Source organism: Epithele typhae (genome assembly GCF_022376455.1).
Source record: "Epithele typhae strain CBS 203.58 chromosome Unknown BXZ73scaffold_15, whole genome shotgun sequence".
Classification (NCBI taxonomy): domain Eukaryota; kingdom Fungi; phylum Basidiomycota; class Agaricomycetes; order Polyporales; family Epitheliaceae; genus Epithele; species Epithele typhae.
Window position 1 is genome coordinate 88,463 of NW_025954206.1, and position 13,075 is coordinate 101,537.

Here is a 13,075-nt window from a genome sequence, read left to right on the forward strand (position 1 = left end):
GAACGTGCGTGCCGCCTGGCGCGGGACCGTAGTATACTTTCGCCGCTGGATTGGACAGCGGGAAGAGATCGACCGCGCCCTTACTGAGCGTACTTGCACGTCTGGTCTCCAAGCCCCAGGTCGCTGCCCAACAGTGGAAGTCAGGTCTCGTTCAAAAGAGATGCGAGGCGACTGACTCACAATGTTGGGGGATTACCATTGATGGCATGGCTGCCGTGCGGAAATCAGCGACGTCAGCGGGAGGGAGTAATAAAGAGACGCACAGATCACATTGCGTGTCGCTCGCCTCGCGAGAGCCGTCGGTGACGACCGTGGAGGGAGGGTATGGTTCAGTGCGCCGCGCTCGGGCTCTTGGGGCTTCAACGTGGGTGTAGGTCTCCAACCCCGTGCAGTGCGGCTCGAAGCTGCTGCACGGTGTCTCTCACCTGCCCTTGTGGCGGTGAGGATGGCGAAGCGTGAGCGACGCCAGAGCCTCGGTGCCGGGCGAGGAGAGTGACATGGGAGTCGACCTGCATGTGCCACCGGTCCTAGTCACTGATGGTCAGCATGAGTGGCGGCACGTGTGGTTGAAGAAACAGCTCACATCGTCACCCGGAGACGAGCATGCTGCCGTCGCCGCTGCTGAGGCGGGCGAGGGGTTGGGGAGTGGTGTGCCGCATGGGCGGGAGTGTGCCGGGGGGGGGAAACATCGTCGAGGTGGCGGGGTGGTGCGGGTTCTGAGGGGAGAGAGCGCGGGGGAGGGGGGCTTTTATCCTCGCCTGGCGGACCGCATCGCGCCGAGCCCGCGCAGAGCACAAGGTCGCGCACTCGGCTCGCACATGGCCCCACGATACTGAGGTCCCGAGGATCGCCCTGGCCAATCGCTTCCTGCACTCCTCCGCGCCCAAGCAACATCAGGTGCTTCTCGGGTGGAAAGGTGGTCTCGGATCTCACACCAGTTCCTGGAAATTTGATTTTAATCAACAGAAGTCCTCAGCCGAGTTCCGACAGAAGGGCCCACTCACCGAGCGCGAGAAGAGTCGGAGAAAGATCACGGCGACCAGGGGGTAGGAGGGCACCGCAGGCCGTCGTGTGTTGCAGATCGGTTGCAGAGGTCAAGCGGGGGCCCAGGCATCGTTGAGAACGCACCCCGAATGATTTGGGGTGCTCGAGTCAGGCCCAGGCTGGACGGCGGAGTTCAGAAGGGTGGCCAAACAAGCGTTGTTTGGTGTGGGCGTCGACCTGGTTGAATTTGTGAGCTGATTTGGGTCACGGCGGAACTCGGGACTAGGAAGACTTTGAAGCAGCCAATGCAAGCTTGAAGAGTCCAAAATGGCACTGACCCCTTTGGCTGTATCCAGGAAGGATGCAGACTGGGTTGCAGAGCGAGGTGAAGGAGGACGACGTTGGCAGAGAACAGGGCAAAGCGCCCAGTGCTCAGCTTTCGGCGCTGGAATCTCTCGCGTGCAAGGGTTCGAATCCTCCTCTTGCCACTTTCATGTCTCGGATTTGCGCGCCCTTTTGATCACCTGCTCCTAAAAATCGTCCCGCTGTTTGCGGGCAGGAATTGGGAGCCGCGCGCCGCCATCATCGGCTCGTACTTCGACCCCACCGACCTCGATCTGGAACACGCACCGCAGTGCGAACGCCGAGCCCCGACCGCACGAACACTCGTCCGAACTCGGCTGAACGCCATCGCGGCTGGCCGGCGGTTGGACGTCGCCGTCGCGCCTCAGAATACCGAGTTGCTGCGCTGGCACCCTTTGAAGGGGATCTCGCACATCAGGAAAACCTTAACCAGCTAATTAGCTCTAGGTCATCTAAAATAGCGCTAATTAGCTTACTAGATGCGAATAGTTCATTAGTGCTAATTATTTTACCCCTGAACTAATTAGATCACTAGCCCCATTATCTACTGGGTAGATGGGTGATTAGAGCACCTAGCTCTGAAGTAGACGGCTGAATAGAGTGCCTAGCTGCAAGTTAGATAGACAGATAGAGCAACTGTAGGTTCGGTCACACAAGCGTATAGGAGAGTCAAACAAATTTATATTTATCATGCTACAACGTACAAAGTAGACTACAATCAACGACACGGGCACTACTTATGGAGGAATACAGCCTCTCCGCACGTGCCCAGTGCGGACGACATGGACGATACAAGGGCGAGGCAGGCGGCACCGGTGACGTGGGCGAGTCGAGAGCGAACCGGGCAAGCGGGCGAGGTGGACGATGTGGGTGATGCGGACGAGAGGCAGGTGATGTGGCAGCGAACGGGGTGATGTGTGGGAGATGCCCAAACCGGGCGCAATACGGTGAGGCGGGAGATGCGGGTTTGGACGTGGGTGACATAGGCGATGTGGGTGAATGGGCGTCGGTTTGGCCGCGAGCTTAAACAAGCGCGTGAGCGACTGCACGGTGAGATGAGATCGACGTGTGCGAGGGGGCTGCTTACCTGGACGAGTGTGGGGGTGATGGGGGCATTGGAGCTTGCACGCGTGTTCAGACGGCGCCTTCCTCCGTGTCGTGATCGGGCTTCATTGCACCGTCCTCAGGGCTGACGTTGTCCTTCGTGTACGTGCAGCGCATCTAGCGCATCTGCGCGTGAATGTCGCACTTGCCTGTGAGAGCGTGAGGCAGCGTCAGCGTCAGCGTGGGGCGCGCGATAGCGGAGACGGAGCTGTAGTACTCACAGATGGTTAGCCGAGCGGGGTAGGTGACGCTGGCGAGACGCCGCGAGATGCGGCGACGGCGTGGGTGAGGTGGCGATATGGGGAATTCCAATCTCAGTGGTGCGCGTGCGCGTGAGGAGGAGTCAGGAATTGTATGGCAGAGCGGATGCATGGGGCACTTACTGTTACGGTCAGGGCCACGCCCACGTTCACGAGATGCGCAGGAGATGGGCGAAGTGGCGACCATCCTCGGCTGCAGGAGGGCAATAAGCGGGGCAGTAGACGCGGGCGAGGTGAGCGAGACGGGTGACGTACGACACAAGAGCGAGGTAGGTGCAGTGGGCGACGTGGCAACGTGGATAACGTGGGTGCAACACCATTGACAAGGGTGAGGGCAAAACGAACGAGGGAGAGGACAAGACGGGCGAGAGCAAGATGGGCGAGGGCGGGACGGGTGAGAGAGAGGCGGGCGAGAGAGAGGTGGGCGAGGTGGGTGAGACAGGTGGGACGAGCGCATGCAAGATGGGCGAGATCTGGGGTGACGCGAGCGAGGTGGGCGACACAGGCGAGATGGACGAGGGCCCAGGGGGTTGAGACGGGCCAAGCGGACGAGACGGACAAGGCGGGCGAGGCGTGGGGCGCAGGCGAGACAAGTAAAGCTTGAAGTGGGCGACGCGGATGACGCGGATTGACATGGGTAAGGTGGCGGGGAGGGAGAGAGCAGAACGGGCGAGGGCGAGACGGGCGATTACGAGACGGGCGGAGTGTGCAAGGGCGAGACGGGCAAGGGGAGGCCAGAGGACGACAACGACGATGAGGACGACGACGACGACGACGAGAGCGCTGGCAGTGCCAAGCGCTGGAGTCCACGCAACGCGCGTCGTTTCCCACGCGGATGCCAGCACCTGCCAGCGCGTCTTTCCCTTCGTCCACTAGCACGCCGTCCTCCTCGTCCTTCCCGTCCTCCACATCCTCCCCATCTGTTCTTCCTGGCGCAACATCCTCGATGAGCAAGCCAACGCTCTCCTCAACTGCCGCTTCCTCGATGAGCTGTTGCGGGCCCCTAGGTTTTGGTGAGTCTCCCGTTGTGCTCTCCTGCGCTCCTCGCCTCCTCCTCCTCCTCCTCCCAGACTCCGGCCGCGCCACCGACCCCGTCCCCACGACGTCGGTTACGTCCCAACGGGTGTGCACGGGGTGCTCATCCCCCTAGAACGGCTGTGCAGCGCGCCACTACGCGCACGCCTCGCCCTCACCTCGCACGTGTCTGTGCCGCCCGCCATGTTTCCTCGCCCGCCTCTCCTGTCTCGCGCCCGCGTCAACATCCCCCATTTTCCCTGCCTGGGTCGTCAACATGTCGTCCACCCCACTCAGAGCTTCTCCCGTCAACGGCGCGACTTCGCAGGCACGGGCCGCTACTGTACGCCCGGAGGATTACCCGTGGACACTGGTGTCTGCGTACCGCATGGACGACCAGCGCGCGCCTGTGGTGCCCCAGGTAAGCTTCGCCAGTCGACCCGAATCTCGGATTCGCTGACCTGAGGTGCTCTATTCACTTGCTGGCCCACCTATGGAGTTGGAAAAGAAGCGGCGTACGCGCAAGGCGAGGCCCCGGTATCCCCAGGTGCCGCCTCCCACCACGCTGCCGTCCCGTTACCCACCCCGGATGTGCATGGTCATGCAAACGGCCTCGGCGAGCCCTTACGACCACGTCGCCCACATCATCCACCCATATCGCTCGCCCGCGTCTGCGTCGTTCCCGAGCCAACGTTCACATCGCTGACCTCGCCCACATCCTCGTCGTCCGCCTTACCCGCCTATGTTGCTTACTTCGCCTGCGTCACCCTCCTCTCCCACGTTCGCCCCACCTTCCTCGCCCGCATCAACATTGCCACGTCCGTGTTGCCCACATTGTCGGTCCACATCGATCACCCACGTCTGCGTTGTCCCCACGCCAATGTTAGCACCGCCGACCTCGCCCGCGTCACCGCGTCGCTGACCTCACCCACATCCACGTCGCCCGCATCGTCCATCCGTGTTGTCTGCTTCGCCTGCTCGTATCCGCGTCGTCCCCGTGCCAACGTCTGCGTCGCCTACACCCACGTCTGCGTCGCCTGCACCCACGACACACATCGTCCTTACCACTTTGCCTGCGTCCATATCATGTCCCCTGTCCACTCACCCGCATCCCCCGTGTCGCCCACATGGCCCATGTCGACGGTGGTTAACTCTGCTTACCAGTGTGGTTAGATGACATTAGTTCCCAATATATTTCATTCCCCACACTCTTCTGTATCATTGTGAACCATCAGTAAAGCAGTCGTCTTAGTGATGTTATCTCACCCATAACAATCCACCTCTTGCAATTCACCAAGTTCACCAGCTGTTTCGGGACTCCCTATGCATAGTGAGTAGTTAAACATTAGTTCAGATCTAGCACAAATAGATTTGATTTAGATCCACTAGCTGTGGCAGCAGAACAACTAGCTACATAGTTGTGATAAGTGAAAAATAGTGGTCAAATAGTATGACTAACTGTTCATAGTATGCTAGTGCGAATAGCTAAGTCGATAGTGCTAGTGCTAGTTAGCCTAGAGCTAATTAGCCCGTTAAGGTTTTCCTGATGCAGCTCTTGCGCAGCTTGACACCAAGTACCGCCAGGGACCATTATCAATGCCGGGCAGTGACTTGATACTCCCCGTGTTTCCCACCACGAACGTATGCTGACCGCCTATCTTTCGTAGCTTCTGCCGTCGGACTTCGCAAACAACTACCGCTCTCAAGCCCTTCGTGGAAAGCACCGTGTAATGCACCGGAACCTCCAGCCTCCACCTTCATGTATGGTGAGATGCACGGTCGGCGCAATGATATCGGCAATGACCATGGCACTGGCCCGCGGGGAGCAAGCTCACTGCTCAGAACACAAGAAGAACTGCGCGCGCAGTGTGCTGCGCCCTGATGGGGGCGCGTTACATACCCCCGGGCCCAGCGACATTTATTAGCAACGCTGCCACCACCAGTGCGTCTTCGCTACTCTCCCCCGTTGCTCATTCTAACTGCATCCCCCTGCACTGCAGATTGGCTCGACCACTGAGATGGGCTACCTAGACCCTCTCGTCTCTGGGTTCACCGCCGCAGGCGTCTTCGCGACTCTCACGCGCGTCGTCTTCGTCGTGCTCCTCGCTTTCTCCGGCTGGCTCAGCTGGCAGCTCTGGAGGTTCTTCCACCTCAGGCTCTTCAGCAACCTCCTCAAGCTGCCGTCGAAGCCGGGAACTCACTGGCTCATCGGTGATTTCGAATCGTGGGAGGGTCGCTCACCGATCCTTGCGATGGAGGAATGGAAGAGAGACTTGGGCACGCATACGATGCTCTGGCGAGACTTGGCTTGCGTACGTCCAACATCCAAATCCGTTCCTGTGGTAGCGCTGATATTACTGCGATCTGGCTTGCAGAGTCCCAACATGTGGACGGAAGACGTGCGGGCGATAACCCACGTCCTGACACACTCGGCTGAGTATCAGAAGCCGGAGCTCACCCGCCGCGCGCTCGCGGGATTGCTGGGGAATGGGGTGCTTGTTACCGAAGGTGAAGACGCTGTTGTTGTCGTGTTCCACCGTCTCCGTGAACTGACGCAGTAGTACGCGTTTCTCAGCCGACCAGCACAGGCAGCAGGTACGCAACTGCTGCATCTTACCGGCATCTACGCTCTCTTCCTGACTTCATCTCCAACAGAGACGCATCATGGTACGCCTCCATTTCTATCTCCGTTCACAACAGTGCCGGCCGCAACGCACCCCTCCCCAGAACCCTGCATTCGGCCCCGCACAGATCCGCGAGCTCACGATCGTGTTCCTCAACAAGTCGATCGAGCTTCGCGACGCGTGGGACATCCAGATCCCGGGGAACTCGTCGCTCCGCATCGACGTCCTCAAGTGGCTCAGCCGCGCGACGCTCGACATCATCGGCCTCGCCGGGTTCAACTACGAGTTCAACGCGATCAACCCGCGCGGGCCCCCGAACGAGCTCAGCGAGGCGTTCGGCCAGATTTTCGACCCCGCGAACAGGCCGAGCGCGCTCTCCGGGCTGCGCATCATGACGCCCTTCCTGAACGAGCTGCTGGTGAGCGTCGGTCTCCCGCGCAAAGGCTTGCCCCGGTGCTCATGTGGGTGGGGACAGCCCGACGCGGAGTCTCGCCGGCAGGCGAAGGCGCAAAGGGCCATGCGGCGGATCGGGATGCAACTCGTTCAGGAGAAGAAGGCGGCGATCGCTGCGGAGGGGACGATCAAGGATACGAAGCTCGAAGAGTCTGGCAGCGGAATCGACCTCCGCGGGCGCGACCTGCTCACGCTTCTGCTCAAGGCGAACATGGCGACGGACATCCCGGAGAACCAGAAGCTATCGGATGAAGATGTCTTGGCCCGTGAGTTCGTTTCAGAAGATAGACGAAACGGTGCTGATGCATTCTGATTGCAGAGGTCCCGACGTGAGCGGTATACGTTTCGCTTATCGAGATACACATACTGAGGTTTGTGTGGACTCCAGCTTCCTCGTCGCTGGGCACGAAACTACCAGCACGGCGACTACGTATTGCCTCTGGGCCCTCGCGCAGGATCTTGCCGTCCAGGATAAGCTACGCGAGGAGCTCCTCACTTTCGACACCGACACGCCCACGATGGACGACCTGAGCGCACTTCCATATCTCGACATGGTCCTTCGAGAGACCTTGCGTCTGCACGCGCCTGTACCGCTGACGTTCAGAGTAGCGACGAAGAACGACGTCTTGCCCTTCTCAGAGCCGATCATCGACAAGGATGGGGTCGCCCACGACAGTTTCCAGTGCGTCTTCTTTGAATCCATGCATATCAACATCGATTCTTTCATGTGGCGTGCTTAGAATCACCGAAGGCGACGGGGTCATCATCCCAATCCTCGCAATCAACCGCTCAGAGGCGCTCTGGGGACCTGACGCGAAGCAGTTCAAGTGAGTTTGCAGTCCTTCTTCCGCGCCGCACCGTTCGTGTGAGCTCACTCTGCCACAGGCCCGAGCGCTGGGAGAAGGTGCCAGAGGCGGTTGCCGCCGTGCCTGGTGTGTGGGCGCACCTCATGAGTTTTATCGGGGGCCCGCGCGCTTGCATCGGCTACCGCTTCTCCATCGTCGAGTGCGTTTCTCCCCCTCCCGCCGCCGCCGCAATGGGCGCTAACGCGTATCCTCGCAGGATGAAGGCGCTTCTGTTCGTGCTCCTCCGCGCCTTCGAATTTGAGCTCGCGGTGCCGGCCGCGGACGTAGAGAAGCAGTATACGATCGCGGTCGAGCGTCCCGTCGTGGCGAGCGAGAGGGAGAAGGGAGGGCAGATGCCGCTGCTGGTGAAGCGCTACCGTGCGCAGTCACCCTTCTAGACCGAACGCTCAAGAAGGGTTGTCCGTATAAAGTGTAGACATAGTGAATGTAACATCTGATGCCTGAGGCGTTTGCCTCTAAACATACAAACAGCAGTGGATCCCTTATCCGATGCGGTGCTGATGCCTTGATGGGAGAAATTTATTCAGCGAGTCGACCGATCCCTGGGGGCTACCGTTGCATGTCCAAGTATACATGTCAGCATTGGTTTGCATCGTGGTTCGGCTTGGCCACGGGATGGTCGGGAAATGCTTCACCGTCAGTCCGTTACCGTTACGCTTGTGTTCAAATTCGACGGCAGCGCGCCGTGCCGTTGACGCGCCAGCTCGGCTTACCTTGTGTATGCGGCCTCTCGTCCCCGAGGATGTGTTGAGGATATGTAGCCTAATAGTGAGCCTGATCCCCATGTTGTGCGGCACGCAGGGCATGATGAGCACTGGCCTTTGTATCCATGAAAGTCTACAGAAATACAGCTTCTAGTCCATCCGGAAGCATCCCCGCTCTCGCCACATGACGATTTACTGCTTCTTACCCGTCCTCGCCGTCTCGTAGTTCTGCCGGAACCACTGCACGGTCTCGTCCAACGCTAAAACATGCCCTCATTAGTCCAATCTGCACATCGCACAACACAGAGACAGGCCGCTCACCCTTCTCGAACGGCGTGAACTGGAACCCAGTTCCCTTGAGCAGCCCAAGGAGCTTCTTGTTCGATGCCGGCTTCCGGAACTGGCCGTCCGCCTTGGTCTCGTCGAACCGGTAGTCGCCCTTGAATCCCATCGCGCTCACGAGCGCGTCCGCCGCTTGCTTGATCGACACCTCCTCGTCTTCGCCGACGGACAGAATGAGGGGCTCGACCGATTCGTAGTTCCGGAGCTGCCAGACGAACAGCTTCGCGAGGTCGCGCGAGTAGATGAACTGCCGGAGCGGCTTGCCGGTGCCCCAGACGACGAATGGTGTGCCGTTCTCTGCGCGAGTGGACAGGCGCGAGTGGATGTGGAGGACATGCGCGAGCGCAGAGGTGGCGCGGATGACGTCGCGCGGGAGCGGGCACAACAGATAGGCAGTTGAGGAGAAAGAGCGATATCCGCGTTTGAGACGCGATAGTGACGATGGGTGGCGGAATCGCGTGTCCCAGGTTGATGTAGGAGGTAGGCGGCGAAAGGAAAGGCCGACATCGAGGAAATCGTAGAAAGGGGAGGGGCGGCGTTATTGAGGACCACAAATGCATGAAAGGCGGGCGAAAGACGTACTTTGGGCAAGGTAGCACCGATGCATCAGTGCGGGGAGCACATGCGCGCTCTCCAGGTCGCTTTAACGCCATCGCGAACCCTTCAGCATGCCACACGAAGCGCGTTAACGGCGCCAGGAACAGAACTCACAAGTTATCGTGCGGCCCGAACACGTTCGTTGGGATCGCGGACGTGAAGTTGTCGCCGTACTGGTCCTTGTATGCGCTGTAACGCCCGCCCGGTCAACTTCGTACAAGCGCCACGGGGGCGCGGGGGGGAGAACCGTGTGGAGGGAATGCGCGGATACGAAGTCAAGGAGATACGCACTGGTTCTGGACGTCGACGAGTCGCTTCGCGTGTGCGTAGCCGAAGTTGCTTTCGTGCGGGAGGCCCTGGTGGATCTTGGTCTCGTCGAGCGGGTACTCGACCTTGTCCGGGTAGACGCACGTCGACAGGCAGGAGATCACCTTCTTGCACTTGAACTCGTGCGCGGCGTGGAGGACGTTGTCGTTGATGAGGAGGTTGTCGCGCAGGAAGTCGAGCTGCGGTGGCGCGAGAAATGAGACGCGTGGATGGGAGCAGTAGATAAGGACGACGTACTTTCCGGGCCATGTTCGCGAAGAGACCGCCGACTGCGAGTCCAGAGTAAGTACAGATGCGCACGGATGTGAAGGAGGAGCTTACCAAGCGCAGCGAGGTGGATGACATGGGTCGGCTTGTACTTCTCGAACAGCTTCATCGTCTGCTCCTGGCTCCTGCGCACGCAAACACGCGTCGATTAGCAGATGCCGCGCATAAAAGACGATTCTGGACTCACTTGAGGTCCGCCTCCTTCGAGCCGATGAAGAACCACTCCTCGCCACTCTGCTTGCCAAACGTCGAGTTTTCGGGCTCGGTCTCAATCACATACTTGATGCCTTGACCGACGAGGCCAGTGCCGCCAGTGACAAGCACGCGAACAGACATTGCGCGGGTCGTGAGGGTCGTAGGCGTTATCGATGGTGGGGGAGAGAAGAAAGAGACTGAATGCAGAGACGACCGTGGCGCGCAAAGCACCATGTATCTACGGGCGCCTGCGCATCCCAGGGCCACCGGAAACGCGGGCCGGAGTCACACAGAACATCCCGCAACGGTCTACTAGCTCCAGGGCCACTGCAGATAACTCATGATCGAAGCATTTGACAGACAACGCAGACAGCGCAGCTACACATGGATGCGCATAGAACCCCCGTATGTAGAACACGGCCCCGCACCCAACTTCCAGCTCCCAGAATGAGGTACTACCCTCCCCACCGGCGGGTGTACATGTTCCACCCCGTGAGGGTGGTGACAAAACGAAACGGTCTGTGTACCGATCCCGAAAGTCGCAAAGAGGCCTTTGACGAGGCTCGGGGAATTTGGACTGAAGGTTCACGATTGTCTGAAGTCTCTGCGTAGTGGCCGTACGGTTTCAAACCCCACAGCTTAAACGCTTCTGTTCACGCAGGTCAGGTTGCTTCAAATGACGATGTTGGTATGTGAGACGTAATAGAAGAATCACCAGACAATATTCGTTACAGATAGACAGTTGAGGAAATAGTATCCGCGGTTGAGACTAGTCTCCCCTAGGCAGCCCTTTTATCAAAAGTTGAGACGCGACGTGCACGGCGTGAGGGGCGTTGTCGCGCAGGAAGTTGAGTCGTCGTGACGCGACTCACAGATGGGAGCAATGAGCGAGTAAAATGCACTTTCTGTGTCATGTTTGCGAAAGAGTCCGCCCACTGCGAATTGTCCTGGGTTGAGGTACGTACCCGGACGTCTCGAGTCGTAACTGTCGATGTTGACGGCAACTTCCAAAAATGCTTTAGAATCTAGCGGGCAGAGCCGGGTGACGTACGCAATTGGTGTCTGATCCCGTACCCAGTACGCGTGATAAGCAGTTCTGTAATCGCCGCTCGTATCCGTGAGCTGCGTCGAATTACTATTACATGTGTCGGGGTTAATCGCAAACAGGAGTCGAGGTTGAAGCACTCGTGCCGTTGCCTCTAATGAGGAAACGGATGATCATATTCCGCCTCATTGCCACTACCGTGCAAGATAAAACACGGCAAACACAAGGGAAGGACATGTGAACACAAATAGGCACATACTAACTGAGCTCTGTCATCTGGTCCAACCCCATGAGATCCGCCGTTCCATTGCGTGGCGCCATGACTCCGCCTCGTTTTCCAAACCAGGCTGCATTCAACGGGGATCGCAGGGCGTTGCAGCATGCGTCGTGTGGGAGGCGCGAGAGGATTGTGGGCATAGTCTCCCTCCCAGAACAATTGCGGCGTTCATAGATGTCAGTGCGATATCCACACCGTTAAAAGCGCTCGGTGATACTGCACAGAGAGTTGGAAACGTTGAAGGAAGAGTCATGAGGAAGAGGACGTGACTTGCGTCAAAAAGACCTGACCAGTGAGTCAGTGACCACACCGTCTATCGATCAGAGAAAGCCCAAATGAGTGAGTTTAGGGCAGGTCGTTACGCGTTCAGCTGTTTCCGAAATGATTGCCCGACCAACTCCGATGATACGCGAGCTGCACGAACGCACACGAGAAAATCGAAAAAATAGAAAAAATCGTCCTCATCGTCTGCAGCGGTTTTGCGCCCTCCGCTCCATTCCTTTTGTCTCTGCTTCACATCTCATCATGCCTGGGTGCTAAGTCTCGCGAGATATCAAGCTTCAAGGCTGGTGCGATCTACTTGCGGTCGGTTCAAGGCTGGTCGCGGGTCGACGTGGCTGAAGTCCTGGGAGTGTCTATACGCTCTATCCGACGATGGGAGGACGACTACAAGACATTAGAGCAGCCGGATTCTCTGTGGTCGCCGCCCTCTGCTTCCACCCGCGGTCCTAGAGGATCTACAATATCTCCTCGCCCACCCTTCGATGTACCTCCACGAAGTCGTCAAGTGGTGCAAACCCACGGTATTCGCATCTCTTTCACAACTGCCCACCGTACCCTCGTCCATCTCGGGTTTTCGTACAAGAAACTGTGAAAGGAGGCAGCCCAACGCGACGAGATTACCCGGCATTGGTGGCACGCCCGGGACGAGTCAAGCAAGGACAACCGAACTGTTCAAAGGCGGTATGGGTGCGCTTTGAATGGGCAGCGTGCTGTGAAGAGGATCTCGGCTGACCAGGGCCGACGCTTCTCCGTCCTCCCCGCCCTCACATTGGACGGCATTCTCACCGTGTGGGTGGTGCAGGGTTCGGTGGATGGTGCGGAGTCCTACGATTGGGTTGTCGTGCGCGCGCGGTGAGACTTTCCCGAATTTCTCCGAATTTTTCGGAGCATTCGTGCCTGTTGCCGCTCGCGTAGCGTCGGAGTTAGTCGGGCAATCATTTCGGCAACAGCTGTAGGCTGGCAGTCCCGCGCGCGCACTCGCCGCGGCGTGCGCGCTGCGCCGCGTCCACCCTGACTGCATCGAGAACACGTACGCGCACGCGTGGTTCGCCCGCGCCTTGTGGGAGAGGCTCGTGGACTCCGACGCAGCGGACGGCCCTGGAATCCAGCCCGACGCCCGCTCGGAAGATTCAGGTTGCTCCAAGTGGGGATTTCTGAGGCGTTGTGTGCCCCGCAAGACCCCCACGGCGTTTTTGGAGGTTTTGAAAGAGAAGGAGGTGGAGGAGCGCCGGGCGGTTGAGGACAGGGTTCTGCGCGAGCTCGAAGCAGGCCGGGCGGAGTTGGCAGTGCGTTTGTCTGGCAAGGCCGTGCGTGGCGAGTTTCGTACCACCTCGGACCTTCGGGAGGCGTTAGACAGAGGCGTGTGGGCAC

At 59.0% G+C, this 13,075-nt stretch overlaps 4 protein-coding genes across 4 annotated transcripts; 2 read left to right on the top strand and 2 right to left on the bottom strand.

The window, feature by feature from the left end:
* Nucleotides 1-80: 80 nt before the first annotated feature.
* Nucleotides 81-499, bottom strand: BXZ73DRAFT_100000 (uncharacterized protein; the record flags this gene model as incomplete). The annotated part of the gene is made up of 4 exons (XM_048014436.1): nucleotides 81-123; nucleotides 181-210; nucleotides 264-350; nucleotides 426-499. 4 exons carry the CDS (start codon nucleotides 497-499, stop codon nucleotides 81-83), a joined length of 234 nt encoding a protein of 77 aa, XP_047879223.1.
* Nucleotides 500-2,878: 2,379 nt separating this feature from the next.
* Nucleotides 2,879-3,245, top strand: BXZ73DRAFT_76427 (uncharacterized protein; the record flags this gene model as incomplete). The annotated part of the gene is made up of 2 exons (XM_048022423.1): nucleotides 2,879-2,980; nucleotides 3,039-3,245. The coding sequence occupies 2 exons, from the start codon at nucleotides 2,879-2,881 to the stop codon at nucleotides 3,243-3,245; spliced, it is 309 nt and encodes a 102-aa protein (XP_047879224.1).
* Nucleotides 3,246-5,743: 2,498 nt separating this feature from the next.
* Nucleotides 5,744-8,045, top strand: BXZ73DRAFT_89223 (cytochrome P450; the record flags this gene model as incomplete). The annotated part of the gene is made up of 9 exons (XM_048025201.1): nucleotides 5,744-6,037; nucleotides 6,101-6,244; nucleotides 6,381-6,392; nucleotides 6,453-6,767; nucleotides 6,825-7,072; nucleotides 7,191-7,484; nucleotides 7,543-7,629; nucleotides 7,688-7,807; nucleotides 7,865-8,045. The coding sequence occupies 9 exons, from the start codon at nucleotides 5,744-5,746 to the stop codon at nucleotides 8,043-8,045; spliced, it is 1,695 nt and encodes a 564-aa protein (XP_047879225.1).
* A 519-nt stretch (nucleotides 8,046-8,564) lies between these two features.
* Nucleotides 8,565-10,241, bottom strand: BXZ73DRAFT_100002 (epimerase-domain-containing protein; the record flags this gene model as incomplete). Its single annotated transcript, XM_048014437.1, has 8 exons — nucleotides 8,565-8,632; nucleotides 8,694-9,011; nucleotides 9,297-9,355; nucleotides 9,426-9,500; nucleotides 9,603-9,817; nucleotides 9,876-9,907; nucleotides 9,960-10,030; nucleotides 10,093-10,241. 8 exons carry the CDS (start codon nucleotides 10,239-10,241, stop codon nucleotides 8,565-8,567), a joined length of 987 nt encoding a protein of 328 aa, XP_047879226.1.
* Nucleotides 10,242-13,075: the final 2,834 nt, after the last annotated feature.